Source organism: Platalea leucorodia (assembly GCF_965183815.1).
Source record: "Platalea leucorodia genome assembly, chromosome: 1".
NCBI classification, from domain to species: domain Eukaryota; kingdom Metazoa; phylum Chordata; class Aves; order Pelecaniformes; family Threskiornithidae; genus Platalea; species Platalea leucorodia.
In genome coordinates, this window is record NC_138823.1 from 97,340,120 (window position 1) to 97,365,646 (window position 25,527).

The 25,527-nt window shown below is 43.8% G+C and overlaps 1 protein-coding gene across 5 annotated transcripts in view; it reads left to right on the forward strand.

Moving 5' to 3' along the window:
* The window catches only part of HIVEP1 (HIVEP zinc finger 1), a 131,667-nt gene that overhangs the window by 56,709 nt on the left and 49,431 nt on the right, over window positions 1–25,527 (forward strand). For all 5 annotated transcript variants that reach the window (XM_082311952.1, XM_082311949.1, XM_082311951.1 and 2 more), the window contains one exon: window positions 15,370–15,423. In XM_082311952.1, coding sequence (XP_082168078.1) covers window positions 15,370–15,423 — 54 coding nt within the window. The remainder of the gene's footprint in view (window positions 1–15,369; window positions 15,424–25,527) is intronic.

Below are 25,527 nucleotides of genomic sequence, written 5' to 3' on the forward strand. Positions count from 1 at the left end.
TAAACCATGTCCTCCAGCACCACATCTACCCTTCTTTTAAATACCTCCAGGGATGGAGACTTAACCACTTCCCTGGGCAGCCTGTTCCAGTGCCTGACTACCCTTTCGGCGAAGAAATGTTTCCTAATATCCAATCTAAACCTTCCCTTGCACAACTTGAGGCCGTTTCCTCTCGTCCTATCACCTGTGACTTGGGAGAAGAGACCGACCCCCACCTCGCTACAACCTCCTGTCAGGTCGTTGTAGAGAGTGATAAGGTCTCTTCTCCAGGCTAAACAACCCCAGCTCCCTCAGCCGCTCCCCATAAGACTTGTGCTCTAGACCCTTCACCAACTTCATTGCCCTTCTTTGGAAATGGACACGCTCCAGCACCTCGATGTCCTTCTTGTAGTGAGGGGCCCAAAACTGAACACAGCACTCGAGGTGGGGCCTCACCAGTGCCCAGTACAGGGGCACTGTCACCTCCCTGGTCCTGCTGGCCACACCGTTCCTGATACAAGCCAGGATGCCATTGGCCCTCTTGGCCACCTGAGCACACTGCTGGCTCATGTTCAGGTGGCTGTCGACCAACACCCCCAGGTCCTTTTCTGCTGGGCAGCTCTCCAGCCACTCCTCCCCCAGCCTGTAGCATTGCATGGGGTTGCTGTGACCCAAGTGCAGGACCCAGCACTGAGCCTTGCCTTCCCGCTCCCCAGGCAGGTGCCCAGGTACATCGCTGTGGGCCTGGCTCAGCTGTGTGCATCGGTGAAAAGTGATGCATCTCTGTTTTCTATCACAGGATGCCATCAGGAGAAAGTATCAGATTGACAGCTGCGGACTGGTTTTTCCTCTCCCCCCAACATCTTTTTCACACCTTGCCTCATGTAATGCCCCTTCAGTATATATTAGGTTTGGGTGAAGCATTCCTGGTATTGAGTAGGGCTCTCATAAGCTTTAGTGAGAAGTTGGCGGAGCCTTTTCCTTCGACACAACTCCAGGTGCTTAGGTCAGGGATTCAGTGGTCTATTAGCTGGTGTGAACCTCCTCAGAGAAGAGAAATTAAAGAGCGAGAGAGATTGTCCAGTTGGCCTTGCTCTCCCCTCCTTCCCTTCTTTGTGCGTGCAAAGTTTCCGATGTTATTTTTCCTCCTATTAACCATGCACAATTTTTGTCTCAGTTACCCTTTCTCTGGCTGGAAATGTGGAAACTTTGAGCAGAAATTTATTTTAGCTGAGCTGTTGAAAAAAAATTGACAAAATACTTCTGTAAATAGGTAAGACATATTTAAAACTGGAATAAACAGATTAGGGTATATATGGGGAAAATGCCATTTAAAATCTTAATAGTTTTGGAAATTTGGGGCTGATTCTTAAGTCATTCATTTTAGTGCTACCAAGTAAATGTCCAAACTGGCATGTTAAAAACAAAACCAAAAAAACAGTTCCAGGACATTACACTGGGTTTGCATTTTCATTGTTTTAGTCAAGTAGCACGTTCTAATAATTTCTTCTCCCACTCACCATATTTTCCAGAAGTCATTGTTCCAACAAAACCAACCAAAACCCAAAAACCTTACTGTAAATGAGTTAAGAAAGTTGGATGCAAGTCTTTCTGCTCTGTTGTGGCATGGGGTTGATTTGTGTAAAATCTTTTTGTTAAAGGCAAAAAAAAAAAAAATTCTATTTGAGGACTTGAAGTCCCTGGATGCTCACTTCGGCACATCGCTATTGAAGCGAGCTCCCTCCAGGCTGAATCGTTCACTTCCAAATGCAGGATGGGATGGTGTGTGCAGCAGCTTGCTGTGGCTTTCTCCCACACATTCTTCACCGCCCCCTCATCTTCAATCAGACGATGCAAAATTGAGCGTGAATTCTAAATAAAAAAGGAAAAAACAGCCGGGTGATGTTCAGATTGCAGAGTGCCATCATTTTGTAGGTGTATAAGCAGCAGCTAGTTAATCGTCTTCCTAAGCTTACAAGTAGAGAAAGAAAATTTCACCAGTGAACCTAGAAAAGGGGGGGAAGGGGGCTAGGGCTTGGGTTTGGTGTAGATTTTACTTGTTGGTTGTTTTTTTTGGTTGTTTGGGGTTTTTTTTTCAAAGAAATCATAATAGTTTGCCATTCTGTGGCAGTAGGAACTGTACTTCTTGTGGGATAAGTCAATGTGAATGGATCTATATAATTTCTACTTTATTTTACAAAACCCTGTTTAGCATATTAATAATACACTTAACTATCTGTATACTACCATATTTGTTTCCTATTCTTTATTTACTAAACAAAACCTTTTCAGCTTCTTGTAATAACTGGGGTTTTGTATAAAAATTAATGAAGTAAATTTGCAGTGTCAACATTCCAGGATATTTTTTTCAAGAGCTTTTTTGCTGTCTAAGGGTATCTTAGAGACAATAAAAAAACCAATGCCAGTAAGATACTTAAGCCTACTTTCTTTTATGTCTTGGGGAGAAATTTATTATATTTCTTGGGGGGGGGGGGAGAGCATTTCCATTTTTTTCTTCAGATTTGATGCTGATTACCATCCAGGGCATAGAGCAAATATTTTAACAACACCCCCCATGCCTACAAAGAAAGAAGAAACAACACGTTTTGTGTTTCTTTCCTCTACTTTGGAGGAGTCATTAAAGATTTCACTGTTTTATTCCAGTTCTCTGTAAATTCAGCCCCACAAAAGACCTTCTGGGGCTGTATTGCAACACATTTTTGTTCATCAGTGGTGCTTATAAATCATGCTGGGTTTTTCGTCTCTGCTCCCTTTTACCGGGCTTGTATGATCTGAGCAATTTTGACTTTTTGCAGTGGTCAGGGACAGAGCAGTGCTGTCCTTTACAGGTGAGCTGGGGTGGGTCAGGGTGCCTGCAGGTGGGACCTGGAGCAGGGAGCCAGCAGCAGCAGCGATGTCCCCTGGGGCCAGCGTCAGCTCCCGGGGCTAGCCAGAGCAGGCACGGAGGAGGAGGGAGACAAGATGCGAGCTGGCTGTGCTGGAGACAGGTTTTAACAAGTGCCCTGGGACCAGCACAGCCCTGCTCCGAGCGGATATCTTTGTTGTACGGGACTTGGGGAAGAGGAGCAGGGGGAGCTTGAAAAGGGCTCATTTGCAGGGTAGCCAGGTAGGTGCTTAAAGCTGAGCACAGTCTTAGCAGACTGGTGCGTGTCTGTGACCAGAAAATAATCTCTTCATAATAATGTGGATGTTTTTCACTTGGCCTTCTGTGACAGAAGACTTCAAGTCCTCTATTTTTCCTGAAGAAATGGATACCTGTTAGATGGGAGGTTACAAGCTGGCAGGACGCGGGCTGAATCTGGCCCCCAGGAGGTTTCTCTCCCCTCCATCCCCTCTGCCTGAAAAAAAAGCAATCGTTTTGTACAGCCTTGTCTTACAAGGCTTATCTGCCACTCAGCCCCTGAATGAGCAACCAAAATAGTGGAACAGTTAGGTTTTTACAGTGCCAGAGGGTTACAGCGTAAGACCTGTTGCTGTCTGCTACGGGGCATGCTATTTCTACTTCTTGCAATTTCTACTTCAATTAATGGTTAGTGACTTAGTAGCTCCTTTCTAATAGTTCTTTAAAAGTAGTAAAATAACAAAGCTGCAGCATTGTTTGTAGTTTCAGCTCATCCTAATTTGCTGGGAATGTATTGGTGAATATATGATCCCTTTTCATTTCCTTTCAGTACAGAACATCTCCCTTGCGTGCCTGCCAAGTGGCCCCCTCCTTCCCGAAGTCATACCTTGGGAAGCGTCTGGCAAATTTGGATGATTCAGGGTAATCAACCCACAACTTCCCTGCTTTGTTTAGGATCCTCCTAACCCTGGGTAGGGTGTGCGCGGTTTCTGGAGAGGTGGTTTATCCTTGCTCCCAACGTCTTTGATGGGAATGGCACGCAGACTGGAGAACACCCAAGTGCTCAGTGGGATACTCTAGACCTAGTTTTTGTCTCAGGTCTTGAGGGAGGATGGGAGCAGGTAGAAGAGAAAAGTAAAATAGATCACTAAGGTGAGGTATTGACTTAATACATATATTTTCCACCCCCAGTTTGTGTTTGCCCTGAGAAGAGAACATGAACTGCCTAAGGCTGTTTTTTTTTTTGTAAGCCTCTTAGAGTGGCTAAGCCCCAGTTCATGGCTGGAGCACGCTCTTAACAAGAAAATATCGTATCTTTGTGCCTATGCTTAAGTTTTGTGTTTCAGGTACACCTAGTCCTGTATCAGCTTGTATTGAGTAGTTTTTCAAAGGTATTCTTTCTGTCAATCCAGTTTCTGTTGTTTTTCACTTTAAAGCTGCATATGGTAACATTTCATTCAACATATAAAAAAGATCAGGGCAAAAATAGAGGATTACTATGGAAAAATAAACTTGCAAAGTCCACAGGGCAAGGTTTAGCATAACAAGTTAATTGTGGATTTTTAGGTTTTTTGGTTTTTAGCACTAAGACCCACTGATGCTGTTATGACTTCATATGTTGGACTGTATTCACATGCTTTGGCTTGTAACATTAAGACCTGTTAAGTTCTTGGAAAAACAAGCAAACAAAAACTGAGATACCTTAGCTAAATTAATGAAAAGCTTTAACTTTGCATTTAATGTTTAGTTATTCTAAAGAAGGATTTTGAATTTGAAGGTGAGTGTGATTTTGAAGCCCTGTTCAACGTGGATTTACTGACTAGCATAAAATGGCAGCTGACCATTGGTTTGGAAGAAGTTCTAAGCTGTGTGTTAAGAGTCGGTCCAGTTATAAGGATGACGCATGAAGATGCTCCACTGCTGGCCAGAGTGGGCAGGGTGGCTGGAGGTGATGACCCAGAGGCACCTTCTTTGAGCTACCTGGTGAAGGGATGATGGTGTTTGGGGAGGCTGGGTTTTAAAGACAGGTTGGAAATAAGGACAGGGTTTTAAAGAAGAAAGAGAGTGTTGAGTGAATTCCTCCAGCCCACCCCAGAACAAAAATCTCTTGTGTGTAAATTTATTGAGAGGCTGATATTTACACATTTTGCAGTCGATACCTGCTCCTTAGCAGACAAACACTGCCTGCCATTTTACAGTTAATAAAAATGTGCCTCTGTTGATTCCCATTCTTTTGAGTGATCCGGGAAAGAGCACGCATAGTGAAGTGGCAGTGTTGCTGATTTGATGGAGTTATCCACGGAGGTGAAGATGAAGATGCAAATGAAAATGCAAAGGATTTCAAAATGACATTAGGTTGCTGTGCAACCATATTATAAAATGACAAATGAAATTCAGTGTGGATAAATGCAAAGTGATGTCCACAGGAAAAATATTCTAACGTTTTCATTTAAATTGAGTTGCTTGTTAACACTCGGGCATGAGATCTGGGGGTCATATATTTGTGTGGAGAAGTCAACTGTATATTCAACTAGCTGTCAAAAAGCAAATAAAACATTAGGAATGTTTATGGAAGTAGTAGAGAAAAACATATCTGTCACAGTAGCATCTGTGGTGTGCCTTCGTCTTGAACAGTGGCATCGATTCTGACGTCTTCCTCCTAATTCACTTTCCCTTCTTCACTTCCACCTCCAAAGGGGATAAAATAGTACTGCAAAGGCTGCTGAGGTCATAAGTCTATTGAACAGCTTTTGTATAAGGAGTGACTAAGTGGATGAGGCCCTGCAGTATGAAGGAGAGAGATGTGAAAAGCTCACACGGATTCAAAGCACGCTTGGAGAAACTAATGTAGGAATAATCTGTGGGACCCGTGAGGTTCAAATACAGCTTCTGGACCTTGCTTCAGAGCTGTGTGGTTTTAGAGTTCGGGACTTACCATGTGTCCTCTCCTCCTTTTCCCTCAACTTCTGCTCTTGACTGCTGCTGGAGGCAAGATGTTGGGCTGGACTTTTGGCTTGACTTGTAAGCTTTTGCTTTGCTGCTTCCTTTTTTTGTTAGTGTCATCAGAATTTTTTTTTTTTTTTCTTAGCCAGCAGTACTATTTATTGTCCATCTTAATATCAGGTAATTCTAAGAACTTCAGTATCCAAAGTCCTACTGAAGATCTAATAATTTAAACTATTTCTATCAAGATTATAGGATCTCAGTAAAGAGATCATTTTGAACGTATATGCTAAGCTGAAGAAAATTAATCTGTGTTTGAACAGGGTTGTTGGTGCCATAGTTTCCTCAGTGATGGATGTGTCTACTTACATGATTTCTGCCTTGTAAACTCAGTAGTGTTTGAGGAACTCCAGAAATAGAAGAAGAAATTACAGAGCAGTTTGACCCCTCAGAGAACTTGCAGAAAGCCTCGGCGCTGTTGTCTCAGGTGATGAAACACCAGCTCTTGATGTTGTTCTACCTGTTGAACCAGTTTTGTGTCTTTCTGTGTTGGGCAAGCCCTCCCTCAGCAGCCTTGCAGTTGAGGACAAGTGCTTTTGGAGTACCAGAAAGATGGATGGAAAGTTTTTCCTCTGTTTGGCTGGGGAGTGGCTGGCTCGACTGCTGCTTTGGTATAGGATCTGTTTTAGAGAAAATCCAGAAATTAAAGAAATCTTTTGGGCCCTACGTGTTGTTATTTTTATGTAAGCTTCTGGTGAGCAGAAAGGTTGTTTTGTGTGTTTTGGTTTTTTTTTTTAAATGCTTGCAGGTATTTCACTGGCATTTGTTTAATTTCTGTCTCAGGCTTAAAAAAAAAAAATGAAAAAAAGAAACCGCCACTTCTTTCCAGTTTGGGGATATCAGATCAAAGGCCAGTAAACCTACCAGGGGGAGGGAGCCCGTCTCAGTGCAGAAGGTATGAAGGTGCTCATAGCTTGGAGAAGATGGTGAATTAGAGGGACTCCTGGCTTTAATATTTAGTTCTAACTTTTAACCCCAATACTGGATTAGGTATAGAAAAGAAACCAGAAAGCCGAAATTAAACCTGGAACAGTGAAAGCCCTAGAGGCTGTTAAATAATTATTAAGCAGATTTTAGTGATAGCAGTCACCCTGTCCTAGGTACACACAGCTAGGACTTGGCAGTGGGGCAGAACAGTGCTGTAGCATCAGCATAGCCATGGTGTAATTATTGTGCGAAGTGGCTGATGAGGAGCTATGCAAATGGAACTGCAGTCAGTACCTGTGTTTGTGCTTTGGTTCGGGAGGGAGACAACATGTAAATGAATTTTCCCTGGTGGCACAGCTGGTGGCTCTCAGAAGTACACATGGGGTCCAGGATGGCCTCGCTTTCTGGGGCAGGTGGAAAAGGGACCAGCCGTGGAAAGTGCCACCCTTGCACGGTGGCTTACACTGGGTGAAAACATGCCAAGCAGGGGATATTTCTGAAGATACTCACCTGCACTTCTGGATTTCTGTGCTTGGCAGCTACTGTGCCTGTCCCCACAGGTGCCTCGCTGTTTGCTCTGTCCTTCTGTAAGGCGACAACCATCCAAAAATTCTCTTCCCCCCATCACCTCCTGTGCTCAGTTTTTAATGAGTTTAAAAGCCTCATAATAAAAATTGAACTCACGCAAACAAAAAAAAAGTTGAAAGCTCCCCAATCGTACATTGATGACACTGGGACCGAGTTTGGGTTCATATGCAAAGTGCTTATGTAATTTATGTGCATACACCGTGTCAGCCTCATCAAGAGCCCTTGCCATGCTTAAGTAATACATGTGATGGCAAGGATAAACCTATTATGTATTTAATTTATATACAGCCTCTCCATTGACTGTTTTATTGTATATACGGTATAGCTGTTCAGTGCCGATACTAATTTAATCTGCAGGTTACAGATTGTATTTTCAAATATGCAAGCCTCTTTTTTTTCTTAAAATGAAGAAGAATAGTAGGAGGATTTTTATCTTCTATTTTCAACGGGGTTATGTAAAGTATCTGTCATGGGTTTTTCATTTTTAAATGCAAATAATTATATATGGCAGGGAGTATGATGAGCATTCAAAGTTGACGTTAAAATGAAAACGCATAAAATTTTCCTGAAAAACTGATCAAACAGGTCATTAGTCAAGGTTATAATGACTAGTAGAACATTTTAAGATGTTTTAAATCTCATTTAAGATGTGTTAAAAAGTAGTTGATAGTTTTTAAAATAACAACTGCTCCTGCATCATCCTACTAGTTGCTAAGAATTTTGAATTAACATTTCATAATTTTTAAGAGGTCTTTTTTCCACCTCACCCCTCCTTACAGCTGTACAAGCAATCTTCAAGCCTGGTAGTATCTGACAAACTGAGATTTAATCTGTTTTACCTTGCGTTTATGTAGGCTGGGGACATCCACGCTATCAGGCTCAGTGTTTGGCAACCCACTAAGCCGTGCTGCTGTGATTCTCTAAGCCCCAGACTGAAAGGAGAAACCACAAAACAAACCGTATGCCAAAAGGTGTCAAGTTCCCACACTGGAAAATTGAAGAGAAAGCATAGGGACTGCTCTTGCCTCATCTGATCTCTTCCTTTTAATCTTGAGCGTTCCTCATTAAATTAGGAAAGGGAACTATATGGGGATAGAAGAGTGGTTTCTAATTAAAAGTAGATTTAAATTCAAGTGAGAAGAGTGCCTCGTCCTATGGGTTTCATGAACTGCCTTTTCCTGCTGTTTGCCAACTCCGTATGTGTTCGTTTTGCGTCAGGGAGGCAGCGGTGGGAGCTCCGGGCCATCAGAGGCATCCTCAGGTGCCCACGTCTTCCATCCCCTGCCCCTCCTGGCTGATGGGTCCCCTCCTCCTGCAGCGAGGGCTGGTGCTGCCATCCCTCCTTCCCGCTCTGAGCCTGGGGTCCATCGGGACCCGCTCCCCCAGCTCTGCCGCATGAGTTTTGGGTTTGGAGCCTCTCCCGCTGTGCGGGGAAGCCTGCGTGCAGGGGCCTGCCGAGCCTCCGCTCTTCCCGAGGACGGGCAAGAGGCAGCCTCCCACCGACTGCGCCACCACCTGCACCGTGCTCTCAATTAACCTAATGGGCTCCTTGTACAGACAAGACTCGCTTCCCTCCCCCCCCCCCCTTTCTTTTTTTAATTAGCTGGTTAAGGGAAGTCTTGGGATTCATCTCAGTTAACCGAAAAACGCTAGAACTACAGCGTTCTTGTTTTAGCAGGTTGTAAAGAACCTTTCCTCCTAGTGAAAGGGAAAAGCCAAGCATCATAGCCTCCTCGCAGTAGGGCACGGGCGCTTCTGCATCCTCCCCAGCCCCTGGCAGGTACCCTCTGCTACAAGCAGGGTGCCTTGGGATTAAATGCTGCCCCTGGTGCCGAGGGAACCCACCACCTGGGGAAGTGCTCCAAGCTTGCATCAGCTCTGCGTGGTGCATCAGCTTCGCGCGGCTGCCCTTCCCGCCCTGCCGCTGCCTGCGCCACCTGGGCACGGATGCTTGAAGCCTGAGGCTTCCCTCTGGGGGAGGCGTGAAATGCTTCCAGTGGGATGTGGGGGCGGGCTCGGATCCCTCCGTGTAAAATCTGAGCTCTTCTTCATATGCCGTGCTGGTCTGCACCACCCCTCTAGTGCTCAGGGCATTTTTAAATTCTTCTGTATGTGTTTATTTATTTATACGTGGTGGTCTTCTGATGCTTTCAGAAACACGTCTCATCCAGTGAAATGCAAAGCACTTTGTTTCTGGTGCGTCAGACTGGTGGGTTTTAATAGTCAGAAGATGGGAGATTTCCACGCAGGGTCTCAGCCTTATTTCACTTGCTCTCTGAATTTAAGTAGCAATGGGAAATGCAGTGTTTTGAACTTTCAGTAATGGTTTTCTCAAGCTGTGCCTCCCCTCCAAAAAAAACCAAACCCACCTATGATGCTGTTTTCGGTAATACTTCCCAATGCATATAGTGTGATTGCGTTAATGCATTTCAGCTGAAGAATATTTTGTCACTGCAGTTCTCTTCTCTGCTAATGATCTAGATGGTCAATGCAAGAAAATATAATTAAAGCGATATCTTTCTTTGTGTCCATTGAAAAACATGTAAAGTGATTTTTAAAATTACTTTTCAGATGTCTTCTGAAGGAGTAGGGTAAGAGAGTGAGTTCTTTGAGAAAGCAACAAGAAGAACTGTTGCTATCTGAAGCTGTTTTGCTGGAGGTGTTTTTAGGATGACTCAGGCGTAAGGCGTGAGAGGAGTTCTTGCCTTTAACTGAAGGGAAAAAAAATGCTGATATTTTCCTTCCAGCTGTTTTGGTTAAATACTTGAATATAAAACCCTAGCCTTTCAGGCAGGATACAAACTTGTATTTTTTAAAGTTTTGATGAAGTGGCCTGTTCTTAGCATCCAATATGGTATACAGCTGCTAATTTTCCACTTATCCATAAATAGAGTATGTGAGATTACAAAAAATAAAAACAAAGCCCTTTTTATTGTTTTAGAGCAGAAGTTTTGTGTCTTCATCAAGAAGCCAAAAAAAAATCTTCTTACAGTGATACAGACACATGCGAGTAGGTACAATGAAAAATATTCATGTTTGGGCATTTTGCTTAAGTTTAATGAACATTTCCCACCCACCACCCCCATGTCAGCTTTCCTGGTGGCTTAAAAGTGGTCCTCCTCAGTGACTGCCGCTCCGTTCCTTTGGGCGTTCTCGCTGCGCGGGGCGACTTATTCAGCAGGACAAAGTCATCTCATTGCCCTGGCATGGAGACTCTCTTTCATGAGCAAAAAAAGAGACACGTTTTCTTATGTGCTTTTAAAAAAAACCTTAAAGCAAACCTCATAAACAAACCCACAAATGGAAGATTTCTTTTGCTCTAGCTTAAATTGCTGTCAGAAGTTACTGGTTTCATATTTTGCAAACCTCACACTTTTCAGTCTTTCTGCTTTCCTTGCTCAAATTCCTAAGCCTTTATTTTTCTTCCTTAACTGACCCTATCAATAAGGCCTTTAAAGGTTTTCTTGAAAATTCCTAATACATTTCTAATACAGGTAAACATGTTCAGGTTTGTATACGTTGATATGCTGACGTCTTTTAAAAAAAAGAGCAAAGGTCTTTATAAACTACATTTTATTTGTGGTGTAATTAAAATCTGTGAGGTTCTATCTCTCAGTGAAGATCAAAAATAGAGAATGTAAAGCTGGTGAAAAATCTGGTTTATTTTTTCATTTAAAAACCCACCACAGCACCACCCTATCTAACTCAGACTGTTGGTATCCATGTAATGATCTATCACAGCAGGAGTCATGCAAAACAAGAAGCATATTTTAATGCGTGCCAATCTCCTTCCTCGTGTTCCTAAAAAGCACGGTTACATTATATATTTAAAACCCCAAGGAATTTGATGGTATTTCCATGCAGCAGATACCTGCTGGGAGAGCTGTATTGGACAAGAACGTGAAAAGGTTTAATACTGGAGTAAGAAAAGCTGTTGCACCCATGTTGTTTCATTTTATTTTACACATACACATGTATATACATGTATATACGTGTGTGCATATATACTTATAACTAAATATATATATATACACACACACACACATTTTATATATATATATATAATTATTATATGATGTTACCTGTGCTTTGCTTTTTTGTGGTATGCAACTGCCTGGGATAGCCAAGATCTGGCTCTGTGGCTTGTGACATTTCTATCATATGGAGTCTCCTCTCCATACAGCGGCACATCCGAAGATTTCATCTTGTATTGTTGCTCTGCTTTTCCCCCTCTAGTAAGCACTTAGTGAGAAGTGTCCCGTCCTACATCAGAGTGTGTCTGTCCCTGTCATCATTTGCTTCTAGACGTGTGTTGCTCCAGAAGGCTGTCTGCTGAAGGTTGGGGACCTTAGGATAGGTCTTACAATAAACCAGTCATCAAGATATGTACTATTCTGTCATTTTATGGGAAATAGGAGAGGGTGCCGTGCTCGCCATGTATTAGAAATTTCTATTCGTTAAATTACTTTCTCTTATCCTAGTAGAAGTAAATAATATTCCAGTGATAAAGAAATGTTTCCTTTGTAAAATGTTCATATTAGATACTATCTTCAGTATCACAGGTTTAAATCTGAAATAATACTAAATCAAGTGAGTATTGGATCGGATATTATTTGCAATTAATAGTGGACTTTGCAGTTTTCAGTTCCTCCTGCGTTTTGCAGATGATTTTTGTGTAATGTATTTTTGCTTATGAAGAGTTTCCAAAGGTGTGTACCGTTAGAGAACCTATAATATAATTATTAAAGAATATGGTATATTTTCTGAAATAATTTGCCTCAAAATGTTTCACGTACGGCTAATTTAATGAGACAAAGGAGAAAGAAATAACTGGATAATACAAAAATGATGTTATTTTAGCAAGTTATTGTTGGCGTACGTGGGAGCTGTCTGAAGAACGAGGGAGGCTGCGTTTCGGTGTCACGGCGGTGAGCGGTTCACAGCCTGCTCTTCCCCCCTGCTCCGCGGCGGTGCGGGATAACCCAGTTCTTCCCTCCAGCCTGAAACGCAGCGGTTTGTAAAGCAGTCGCCCATATGGGATCTGTAGTTGTAAAATGCGGCAGGCCGGGAAGCAGCTGCCACAAATTTCTTTCATTGGCGTTAAACCAGCCTTGGTGCAATAAGAAGAGCAGGTAGCTGTGTGAAACGGGTTGTTACACGGATGTAGTCCTCAATGAAATGTTTAGCAGGCAGACCCACGTTAATACCCATGGCTCGTTTACAGTCAAAATCGGCGTCTCAGTTTCCAGAACCAACAGCGAATTTTTTTCAGTGTTCACGATGCTTGAAAGTATTCTGCACAGAGATACCTCCATAGGTAGGAAGACATATATGCGACAAATATAATTCATTGGGGAAGCATTTCAGGAGATGCAGGAAGTGCAGGAGACTTTCTGGCTGTGCACCAAGCATTTGTTTACCTAGTTATTATTTCTGTTATCTGTGTTTCTTTGTTTGGGATTACAGTCTGACAAAGAAGTGGTTGGGAATTTCTGACAGGAACTCGATTTTTTTTTTTTTCTTTTTTAAATAAGAGAGAGAATTCAGCTAAGGAGATCAAAGCATTTAATCTTTCTGGCAATCTAATGTAGCATGCTTCCAAAATACTTAAGTAATTTTTCTCTATAAAATAGGATGATTGTGAATTTAAATGCATACATTTATTGTAGCATTTATGGGAAATATGCAGATAATTCTTTTAATAATGAAACTGCAGTTGTCTGTGTACTTAAGTATAAATTTTGGTGACAAATCTTTTACATCCTCTCAAGCAATAAACACCATTTCTTGTGCATTAGATATATCTTTAAACAGAGGGGAAATGAGTTTGATAGCCGATCTATGGTTTCGATTGCTTGTTGCTTTCTAGTAAATATTACAGCTCCATTTACAGGGTTAATTTGTTGATGTTTATTTTTTTTCCTGTGTGTTCATGTATTTCATCAGCTGTCATGCAACTTTGTAAGTTGCTTATTCCATCACCTTTCTGTAAAACAATAAGCTGTAGGAAAACAGTATAAGATCGTTAGATACATTTTTCTCTATAGCAGTAGTGGCACGTGTATATAAAAGATGCTTTGTTTACGTTTCCTCTTATTTTCGTTAGAAATTGCTATTTACAGCCCTTTCTATACAAAAGTATATAGATACATACAGTATTTCAGCAGGAGGATGTTAAATATCAAGTCTTCGTTGTTTAAAGTAAGCCTGCGTAACCGGGTTGGTAAAGAGCTAACGATGGGGTATTCTCCTCGAGTTGCTTGTGTTTGTCTTCAGCAGCCAGTAAGTCAGTACAAAAGAGACTTTGTATAAAACTTTGCTTTAAATATGTATGTATGTCTCACCTCAGAGGAAGAAGGAAGAGGTTTGGCTTTTAAAGTCGTGGTGGTAGTCTTTCTCATTAGCAACGTCAGCTCTGGGAGTCTGCCAGGTTTGCATCCTTGTGAGATGTTTTGGTGCGTTCTCTGGGCCAACGTACAGGAGAGAAGTGGTTGAGCTTTAGTGAGGAAAGGAACCTGGTACTGGTTTTGAAAGGCAGAAATGCAGAATTGGAGTGAGCTGGACAAAACTAGGTCTTAAAAACTGTGAGAAGGGTTTGTTTCAGTTATAATTTTTTTTGGTTCTACTGAGAAAATAATTAGAAGACAATTTCAGACTTCAACTGTGGACAAATGGTTCCGACGTACTTGAGTGGTTCAGCTCATAAGTATTAGAGAAGTCATTTAAACCCACTGATTTAAAAGTCTGTTGAAGAAAGGACCATTTTCTACAAACCTTGTGTTGTATAGGAACGGTGAATAAAAGTCAGACTGAGTAACAGCCTCCATGCTTGTGAAGAAAGGGGTGAGGACTTTGCAGAGCTGTCCTTTTCCTTCTACATATGGCAGCCAAGAAATCTGGTATTTCCCCAGTTGTACCAGTACAGTTGGAGAGGTTTAGGGTGAATCCAGTTATGTTCTATTCTTTCAATTTAATTTTATAAAAATTACCCCACCCCCAAGGAAAAAAAAGGAAAAAAAAGGGGAAAAAAAAGAGGGGAAAAAAGAAAAAAAAAAAAAAAAAGAAAAAAAGAAAAGCTTTCACAGGTATTTTGGAAAATTATCAGTTATATCTGAAAGCCATGTTCCAAGCTCAGATCTTGGTTGGTCAGGCCGTAGTTCAATATGGAGCTCAGCCTCTTCCAGTGCCACTGCTTCTTATCAACACAACCTCTTATCCTGAAGCCACTCGGAGGACTGTTTGCTACCAGAACCAAATTGGTCTCAAGTTTTTATTCATTCCGGTTGCCCCTTTTCTTGTTTCTTGCTCTGCACGTGCAAACGCACACATGTGCAGAACAAGGTCCCCCCTTCCCGCGGGATCTTCTGTGCAGCAGCGGCAGAAATGCAATTCCCTTCCCGACACCGATGTGTTTGGGGGCAGCAGGCGATCTGCTATGAACAGGGTGAGAGTGAAGACTTGAGGCCTCTTTTTGCTCCTGCTGCGTGTGGACCAATTTCATGTAGTTTCACAGAGGAATAAGCACGGGGCTACTGCTCACCCCCCGCTACTCCCATGTGACAATATTGGATCCGTTGCTTCACATAGCAAATCCCGTTTGCTCTTTGTATCACTGTGTTTAATGCCGCATTGTCTTGTTCTAAGAGCATTTTTCAAAAACGTATTAAAATGCTCTGTAATGCACCATAATACCTATTCCAAAGAGTCCCCTGACTGCATAAATTATTATAGATGGTACGAAACTACAGCGGGATTAGCTGTTGACTGCAGATCCAATGCCAATGCTTTTCTTTCTGCAGTTCCGTGTAATTTAACATGTCAATAGCCTTGCTGGTAAAACATGATAAAATTTTATATGGCCGTATTACTCATAATGTACTGCATATTTATGTGTGAATGGTATCACTCCTAAATATAAACGGCTAGCTCAAGACAGATTTCAGTAAATGACTTTCTAAAACCTTGCTTTTTTATGTATGTATTTTAATAACGACTTCTCTTTCTTGCAGACAAAATTGAAGAAGCACAAAAACAACTTAATGGAACAGAAGACCAACAGAGAGGTAATAAAAAAAACCCAAAAATGAAATAGAAAAAGAACGCATTGCCATTCTAGAGGCTGATCCAAAGCCGTCCCACATCAGTGAAAAGACTCCATGGGGCTGGGCACTGGACGAGGCCACGGGCATGTCTGTCTGCAGATCAGGGGCTGTGATCTGTAACACCCCAATTTTGCTGAGACACAAATGCTTTGTTTTAACCACTTGAGTAGCTGCGTTGACCTTGATGAGGCTGCTGAAGCTGTAGCATTAGGGATGTGCACAAGTTACTGATGACAGCCTGTGCTAACTGTTTGGTTCATTATATGATTTACCTAATCATTAATAACCATATTTGGTTTATGACAAGCAATATGGGATGATTTCTAACAGATGCTGAAGGGGGATTGATCATCACAGGTTATTTTAAGAAACAGATGACCTGTGACAGATTCAATCTGTGTGTTAGAGCTTAGAAAGCTGGTGGAAAGTCATTGCATTTCAAGGCTGGCCGACTGCAGTTGGTTACTGTTTGGTTGTGTGATAAAGCTCAGCTGCACACCTACAGAGGAGCCAAGGGGGGCATTGGTGGGGGGAGCCCAAACAGTACCTCTCCATGAAAGGTCTGTGTCCACAAGCCCAGAGAAGCACAGGGGCAGGTGGAAACCCAAATTAAGGACCCAGAGGAAGGGAGACCTCGTGCAGTCCCCTCCCAGGGCTGTCCCAGCAGAGCCTCAGCGTCCAGGCGTGAAACCCATCACCATGAGCCATCGGGAGCAGCCCTCTGGGTTGATTTTTGGACTAAGGGCATTGCTAGCTGAGGGTGTGGGATGTGTCGGGGGATGCAGGGGAAGAGCTTTTAGGGATTGCACAGGACTTATTATGGGGTGCCTAGGGGACGAACCAAAGGTGGGAAAAAGGAGGGATTTAGGTGATATGGGGAGGAACAAATGTGGGAAGTAAAGGGACAACAAAATGTTTGCATGTTAGCAGAGGCTGGCTTGGATGCTTGTCTGGCGATGTACTGCTCCTGTCTGCCCTGTCTCCTCATTAAACTCCACCTTCAACTGTTTTCCAGTGAGGGGCTCTTTGCTCCCCGTGTGTATGGGGGTCTATGGTGCAGCAACTGGAATGAGTGCAGGTGTGTGGGTGAGCACATGATGGTTAGCAAGGATCAAGCCGGACGAGACAGCGAGTAGGTGAAGCGGGCTGGGGTGCAGGATGGGTTTGGAGGTCTCTAAAGGTCAGCTGTGGGGGTGAGAGCAGCTGCGTATCTGTAGGGGTGAGAGCACAGGGCACGGCTGTTGGGAACAGCGGAGTCCTGGACACCTTGGGAGGGGGTTAGTGGGGTGTCTGCCTGCAGCCTCGAGGGCTCATATGTCCAGGTGGCAGCAACTGGGGAGACCGGGATCCAGGTGTGGCTACTGGGCAGACTGTTTGAGGCCAGCTGCTGGAGGGGTCCACCTTGGACATATGGATATATTCCCATTAATGGATTTCCATCCTGCTCAGCCAGAGCAGGGAGCAGGATGAGGCCATTAGTGTTGGTATGAGTGCTTTGAGGTCTGTCTGGGATCTGTATGTCCAGCCATATATATGTATATATATATATATATGTATCTATGTGGTGTATACATGTGCTCTGTGTGCATGTGCCTGTTGGAAGAACATGTTCAGCCTCGCTTCTGGTTGGACCTGGGGGCATGGAGCGACAGCAGCCTCGCCTCTCTCAGGCTGCTGGATTTGGCTTGAGATATTTTCCTCTGACAGTACCACGTGTCAGTGCTTTGTCTTGTTCTGGGTAGGCATTCACCTCTTGTGGTCGTGAGCTGTCCTTCTGGCCTGTGACACATCTGTGAACACCCTTGTAAATTGTTGATGCTCTGTCCTGGAATCAAAGTTTATTATGTTTTGAAACAATGAACTTCAAAACTTTTTGAAGATTAGAAAGCATAAGAAATAGCTGAGCAGATCTCAGCAGGGTCCATCTGGCCCAGCATTCTGCCTTCAATGGAGGCAGTAGGACATATTATTTAAGGACAGCACATAAGCCTGGCCACATTCTGCAGTCCGTTCCCCTCATCCTGTCCACAGACATTGGATTAGGGATGTCTGCCTCATCCCTTTAGTATCTAGACATTTTTGGACCTGTTATCCATGTATCCTTTTGATTAAAAGCTGTCTGCATCCAGCATAGTCTGGCAGCAAACTGCAGTAGTTCACTACTAATCACGTTAAAAAGTACATTATTTTTTCTTTTTTCTCAATTTCCGACTAGTTTCAACAGGTGTCCCCTGCTTCAAGCATTGTGCAATTTATTAAATAGCAGTTCTGCATTCACCTTAGCCACTTCCGTCATGATTTTATGAACCTCGTCCATGTCCTGCTCAGCTTTCTTTTCTCCAAACTCTGGTTTAGTTTTTCAAGAGAAGGTTTGATACAAACTGTCTCGCACGGGCACCAGGACTGTGATGTTGCTCTACATATTTGTAAAAGGTGGAAAAGAAAAAAACCAAGTGGCTAGATGGTGATAGCAGTCCTTCAAACATTTACACAGACTTTTCAACAAACTAGACCTTCTACTGAATAGTTTGGATGTATTTTTGTGTAGTGGATTGTAGATAAGTGTCATCCAAACATAAAAAACTTGGTGTGTAAAGTGTTGCTGTCTGCTCGTTGCTGTTGATCTTGCAGAAGTAATATTGGTCTGGGTTATTTTTTGTGATGGGCACGTTCAAACTAAAGATGAGCTAACCTCTGCTTTCAGGCGTTTGATCTCACATGTGGCCCAGCAACACCTTTGCACAAAGGAAGACAACTTCTCTAGTGGAAGCTTAACAATGTACTCTGAAAAGGATGGGGTTGCAAAGGTTTATGTTGATGGTAGCACGCGGGTTGCAGCATCTCAGGAGTCAAAGAGATTGTTGCTTAATTTTTGACTCCTAATCTAAATTCATATGGCTGGCAATTGAAAAATAATTTTTTACGTAGAAAACGGATAAAGAAATAACTGAGATAATAAGGTTACTCTTTTCAAATGAAAAATGTCCTCTACCTTTTTTTTTGTTTGTTTTTCTTAAATGTCTGAATAGATAGATTTCTTGGTAATATGAAGTAAATGAAATTATTTATTTGAAGCTTTAGAGTCTGAAGGCCACTGAAAAAAGAAAATATATGTTTTGAGCTAAACAATTAAACAAAAATGTGCACATATTCACATAAGTTATTTTAAATGACAGTCCAGTATATACAGATTCACGTGAAGTATGGTTATATATTTTTCTTCTTTGTTCATTTATTTTGTCTTTCAGTTCATCTAGATCGCTTTAGATTTGTTTATCTCCTATCTGAAATGAATAGGGACTGTAATTTTGTGGAGTTTTCATAAGTTAACTACTGCTCCATCAGTAGTGGAGCTGTCAGTGGCAGAGCTGACACTGACACAGCTGACACATTTCCAGGGAGGAATTTTTCCTAAGTTTAATCATGCTGGGTTTCTGCTGACTAGTGTTGTGCACTGATCAGTCATAACTTTATACGTGTGTGAGATTTAAGTTAAATTTAATTGACTACAAAAAGATATGTATTTAATGCCTCATTTTGCCATTAGCTGTAGTAATTCAATTAAGTGCAAATTGGAATAGGTCTCTATTAAGCACAGAGGAGACAGTAAATGAGCAGATGTAGTTTTCAAGTTTGCGGACTTTGGTTATTTAGTATAAAGTTGCAACTGGACCACCTACTTTTTTATTTTTTGGAGTGATATTCCACAAATAGATTCAGATTATGGATATTCACATGGCCTGCCACTTGAGACCAGTAACATATTCGTTAGGGGCCATGCTCACCTTCCCACTCTGTGCGTATCTAAGGTGGATAATTCTTGTGTCATTTCGTTTTCTCTCAACTGCCTGATTGCTGCTATGAATTTTCAGTAGGAGAAGCTGTGCTTCTCTTTAGCTTTGATGATATCTCCCAAGGCCGTTTTACACCCTGGGTGTACCCCTGCTTTGGGGTTGAATTTCATCTTCTGACACGTACAGGGTTTCCTTAATGTGACAGAGAAGGTCTTGCTCCCAGCGAGTGCTCACATGGTGTTCTTTAAAACCTGGAAGGGATGGTGAGCTTGAACTACAGAAAATTTCTCCTTGAGAAGGCAGTGAAAGCTTTCTCTGATATGGGACCCAGTGGGTATCATGGGCTGGAAGGCAGTCAGCTGAATCTGACTGCTTTGTCTTTGATCTGCCGCTGGCCATCCTCCTAAGAAAGCCATCCCAAGAAAGTCTCTCTGTCTTCTCCCTTCCAGACTGGTAAAGTCAAGTCCTCTCAGATCCTTGTGATTGCCACAGAGGCTTCTGATTTGGTCATCCCCAGAACCAGTTCAGCCACTGAAGGCCAATATGAAGCGCTGTAAGCATTTGTTTTCTTCTTTATCTGTTGCAGCAGTTTTCTGCCTGTCACAGCAGTCTGGGTCCTAGGTACATCAGCTCCACAAACACTGTCATTGCATTCTTTAGGACTAGTGAACTAACTTGGTTACCTCCTTACTTCGCACCAGTGATGCTAAGACTGCCGCCTAAATCTCTATCTCGGCTTCTGAAACTGTTCAGGGAACTAAAGTTGGTGACAAACTCCAGCAACACCGAGATTTGCCACAAAGTGGATGGCAGATCCCCAAAAGAACCGTCTCATGACCTGATGTATACCCTACATTGCCCACCGATCCTGGGATCTCTCTGGCTGTTATGAGTACTATTCTGGACTCAACTACATCGTTTCAGATAACCGCTTCTTGCCATGTCACAGCCAAAAGGATCAATGATAAGTGGCTAGATCAGATGGAAGATGGATTTCCTCATTCTGCTTCTCAGTCATGGCAATTAGAAAACTCATGGTTTGAGATAAAGACAGTTTAATAGGTAAAGCAAAAACTGCGCACGCAAGCAAAGCAAAGCAAGGAATTCATTCCCTACTTCCCATCAGCAGGCAGGCATTCAGCCACCTCCAGGAAAGCAGGTGGCTCCATCATGCGTAATGGTGACTTGGGAAGACAAACGCCATCACTCTGAACGTCCCCCCCTTCCTCCTTCTTCCCCCAGCTGTATATGCTGAGCATGACGCCATATGGTGTGGGATATCCCTTTGGTCAGCTGTGGTCAGCTGTCCCCGCTGTGTCCCCTCCCAGCTTCTTGTGCACCCCCAGCCTCCTCGCTGGTGGGGTGGGGTGAGAAGCAGAAAAGGCCTTGATGCTGTGTAAGCACTGCTCAGCAGTAACTAAAACATCCTTGTGTTATCAACACTGTTGCCAGCACAAACCCAAAACATAGCCCCATACAAGCTGCTATGAAGAAAATTCACTCTATCCCAGCCAAAACCAGCACATGCAGGAGAGGGGGAGATGGGTAGACTGTCTGTACCTATTTCTTCAGTAGGAAAAATTTTAAAGTTTACCGATTGTCACTGCAACCTGTATGCAATATAACAAATCTGTCCTGAACTCAGACTTCCAGTCCTTCTAATGGCACGCAGGCATCTGCCAGTCTCCTCTCCTGATCTCTTCCCAGGACTGGTAGGTATCTCTCTGTCTAGCTTCAAGGAGAAGCCTGTTTTCAACCTATCTATCTTATTAGGGGTCAGAGGCTTTGTATTATCCTGCTGCCTCAACAACTGCAGCTGACCTTACTCAGACAAAGCATGGGAAGATTTACCTGTTGTACAGCACCTTTCCTGCAAGGTCGACGCTCCATAGCACAGACCAGGATCCATGTTCTGGTGGCTCTCTTTGTTATAGCACTCCTGGTCTCACACCCAGAAAAGACGATGTCGTAGATAGCAGAAAGGAATAAGCTGTCAGTTAAGTTTCAGATCAATGTGTTATGTTGGTCCCCTCCAGTTTATCAATTCTGATAAGAGTGAGTACTCATTTTGGAGTGCCCGCTTGAGCTGAAGGGATCAGGTCTGTCTTTAAACTATGTTGAAGTCTACGTAGCACCTATTTGAGTCTGTCATTGGCCTATCAACCAAATCACTATACTTTCTCACTCCATCATTTTCACATTCCTTAAAGAGTATTTTCAGTTTCTTGCCTGCTGCTGGAGATGCTGCACATGGAATTTGAAGACTATGCTATGTGTTCTCCTGCATCTGCCATTTCAGATCCTCAACATACCTGTTCACTTCTTGGTCTGTGAAGGTGGATTTCTAGGTTGCTCTTACCTCTTGATGATAGAGCTCCCTTCCAGATGTACCACAAGTTTCTCCCTGAGACAGCATCAGAATTTCACCTAGATCAGTTCTCTTTCCAGAGTCTCATGCTTTGATATTAGTAGTGCCCTCTTCATTTGCATTCTTAGATACAGAAACATTGTTGGCAGGTCAAAGAGTTTTGTCTGACTTGATCAGTGGTTGTTTAAATGGCAGCAGGCTCTCTCAGTATTTGCTGAGAAACCACCAAGACAGAACCATTCAAAGCCCTGGTTTAAACTCCAGCAAGGTCCGAGCGACTTCTGGGGTGCTGTTGAAAATACCTTTATTTCCAGCCTCTGTCATGGGCCTATTAAAGCCTCTGTCTGCACTTTCAGTGGGTGCTAATGTGTCTCCGAAGCCTTAAGGTTGACATGGCATTTGGTGGAGTGGCTCTATAGTCACTGTTTGCATGCAGGACTGAGACTCTCCATTCATAGAATCATAGAATCGTTAAGGTTCGAAAAGACCCTTAAGACCATTGAGTCCAACCGTTAACCTAGCACTGCCAAGTCCACCACTGAACCATGTCCCTAAGCGCCACATCTACCCATCTTTTAAATACCTCCAGGGATGGAGACTCAACCACTTCCCTGGGCAGCCTGTTCCAATGCCTGAGTACCTTTTTGGTGAAGAAGTTTTTCCTAATATCCAACTTAAACCTGCCCTCATGCAACTTGAGGCTGTTTCCTCTCGTCCTATCGCTTGTTACTTGGGAGAAGAGACCGACCCCCACCTCGCTACAACCTCCTGTCAGGTCGTTGTAGAGAGTGATAAGGTCTCCCCTCAGCCTCCTCTTCTTCAGGCTAAACAACCCCAGCTCCCTCAGCTGCTCCTCAGAAGACTTGTGCTCTAGGCCCTTCACCAGCTTCGTTGCCCTCCTCTGGACACGCTCCAGCACCTCGATGTCCTTCTTGAGGTGAGGGGCCCAAAACTGAACACAGTACTCGCGGTGCGGCCTCACCAGTGCCCAGTACAGGGGCACTGTCACCTCCCTGGTCCTGCTGGCCACACTATGCCTGATACAAGCCAGGATGCCATTGGCCTTCTTGGCCACCTGAGCACACTGCTGGCTCATGTTCAGGCGGCTGTCGACAAACACCCCCAGGTCCTTTTCTGCTGGGCAGCTCTCCAGCCACTCCTCCCCCAGCCTGTAGCGTTGCATGGGGTTGTTGTGACCCAAGGGCAGGACCCGGCACTGAGCCTTGTTGAACCTCATACAGTTGGCCCCGGCCCAACGATCCAGCCTGTCCAGGTCCCTCTGCAGGGCCTTCCTACCCTCCAGCAGATCGACACTTCCACCCAGCTTGGTGTCATCTGCAAACTTACTGGGGGTGCACTCAATCCCCTCATCCAGATCATCAGTGAAGATATTGAACAGGACCGGCCCCAGTACTGAGCCCTGGGGAACACCACTCGTGACTGGCCGCCAACTGGATTTGACTGCATTCACCACCACTCTCTGGGCTCGGCCGTCCAGCCGGTTTTTAACCCAGTGCAGAGTGCACCCATCCAAGCCGTGAGCAGCCAGCTTCTCCAGGAGAATGCTGTGGGAGACAGTGTCAAAGGCCTTACGAAAGTCCCAGTAGACACTACCCACAGCCTTCCCCTCATCCACTAAGCAGGTCACCTTGTCATAGAAGGAGACCACGTTCGTGAAGCAGAATCTCCCTTTCATAAACCCATGCTGGCTGAGCCTGATCCCCCAGCTGTCCCGCACATGCCGTGTAATGGCACTCAAGATGATTTGTTCCATGACCTTTCCTGGCACCGAGGTCAGGCTGACTGGCCTGTAGTTCCTGGGATCCTCCTTCTGACCCTTCTTGTAGAGGGGCATCACATTTGCTAACTTCCAGTCATCTGGGACCTCCCCAGTTGACCAGGACTGCTGATAAATGATGGAGAGTGGCTTGGCAAGCTCCTCTGCCAGCTCCCTCATTATCCTCAGGTGGATCCCGTTGGGCCCCATGGACTTGTGAGCATTGAGGTGAAGGAGCAGGTTGGTGACTGCCACCTCTTCAACAACTGGGGCTTCATTCTGCATCCTATCTCCATCTCCCAGCTCAGGGGCCTGAAAACCCCGAGGATGACCAGTCTGACTATTAAAGACTGAGGCGAAGAAGGGATTAGGTACCTCAGCCTTCTCCTCATCCTTCGTGGCACAGTTACCTTCCGCATCCAACAAAGGAGGGAAATTCTCTCTGGCCCTCCTTTAGTTACTGATATATTTATAAAAACTTTTTTTGTTATCTTTAACGGCGGTGGCCAGTTTAAGTTCTAGCTGGGCCTTCGCCTGTCTAATCTTCTCCCTGCGTAACCTCACAACATCCTTGTAGTCCTCCTGAGCCACCTGCCCCTTCTTCCAAAGGTGGTAAGCTCTCCTTTTTTTCTTGAGTTGCAGCCAAAGCTCTCTGTTCAGCCAGGCCGGTCTTCTCCCCCGCCTGCTCGACTTACGGCACATGGGGACGGGCTGCTCCTGCGCCTTTGAGACTTCCTTCTTGAATAACATCCAGCCTTCCTGGACTCCTTTGCCCTTCAGGACTGCCTCCCAAGGGCAGCTTGCCTTACGTCCACATATAACCCTGTGGAGCCACCCATTGTGTGAATGTACATTTGAGCTATTGTGGAAAGAAAGAGTAAAAAAGGAGAGATTACGTTCCAGCAGCAAATATTCTCTGAGATGCACAATCCACATGCACATATGTTCCCCTCCCACACTTGCAGTCCCTTTGAAGTAGTGTGTTGGCATGGAGGAGAGGCAACTGAAATTAAATGCCCTTTACCTTGTTTGCCCATCTGCTGTTTTTTTAACTGGTATATTATTTTTCTAGTAAATTGAACAGCACTGAGATTTAGGTGAGGAAGTTTGTCATTATAAATGGAAGCATGAGACTTTAGTTCAAAAACGTAGGTTCTGCTGCAGATTCATGGTAGACATATTTTGTATCTTCTGAGTCCTTCCAAACCCTCCCTACCTCATCATCCCTCTTGTTAAATGAACGCACGTTATTGACAAAATTATAGTGGGAGTTTCAAATGCATTATTATAAATATACCAGCATTTTCCGTAGATAAACAAGACGTTGCATGTGTCTTGTCTTACAGATTGATTCCCTTTTTATGTTGCCATGTCCCAGCTTACAGATGACTCTCATCGGCCCACCATCTGGCCTCAAAGGAGCGACCAGGCCCCTCCCCTCCCCTCCCCGCAGGCACTCCCCATCCCGCTCTCGGCCGCTGCACCTCTCCCTGCCAAAAAGCAGGTGGGAGCACCGCGTTCTGGTGACGTACCCTGCTCCCTAGGTCATCAGCTGTGCTCAATACTGGATGCTTTCGTCCCAGTGTTCAAGGGAATTAGGAAATTGAATGAGAAGGGGAGAGATCAAAGAAAAATCTGGAAATGTGGTACTAAACTATTTAAGCGTTTTGGTTCACCGGCTTGGGGTGACCTCATCTTCCACAGATGTTTCCCTGAATTTTCCTGTCAGTTTACAAGCATGTGAGCTTTCTGGATTCTTTGCTGCAGTGGTACCCACGTACTACCATTCATCCAAAACATTTTCTTTCCATTTTGTATTTGTAGGAAACTATGCCTTACTTTTGAGGCAATACATGTAACCAAGACCCGAAGTTTCATTTGATTCTTTTCATCTTTCCGTCCTTATCTTCAACAACCATATGGGCTAGCAATACAGTTGCTCTAAATGGAAGTATCAAATCTTCAAAAGTTGCAAGTTACAGTAGTGTCCTGTTTGCTACTTAACGCTGGTGAGAGGATTAGCTTGCCTTTTTATTTTTCTGTTGATGTACACCAGAGCTCCCTACCTTTTACTTTCTAAATGTTCAAAACTACAAGCTAGCAGTGATATTTCATGCATTTCAGTT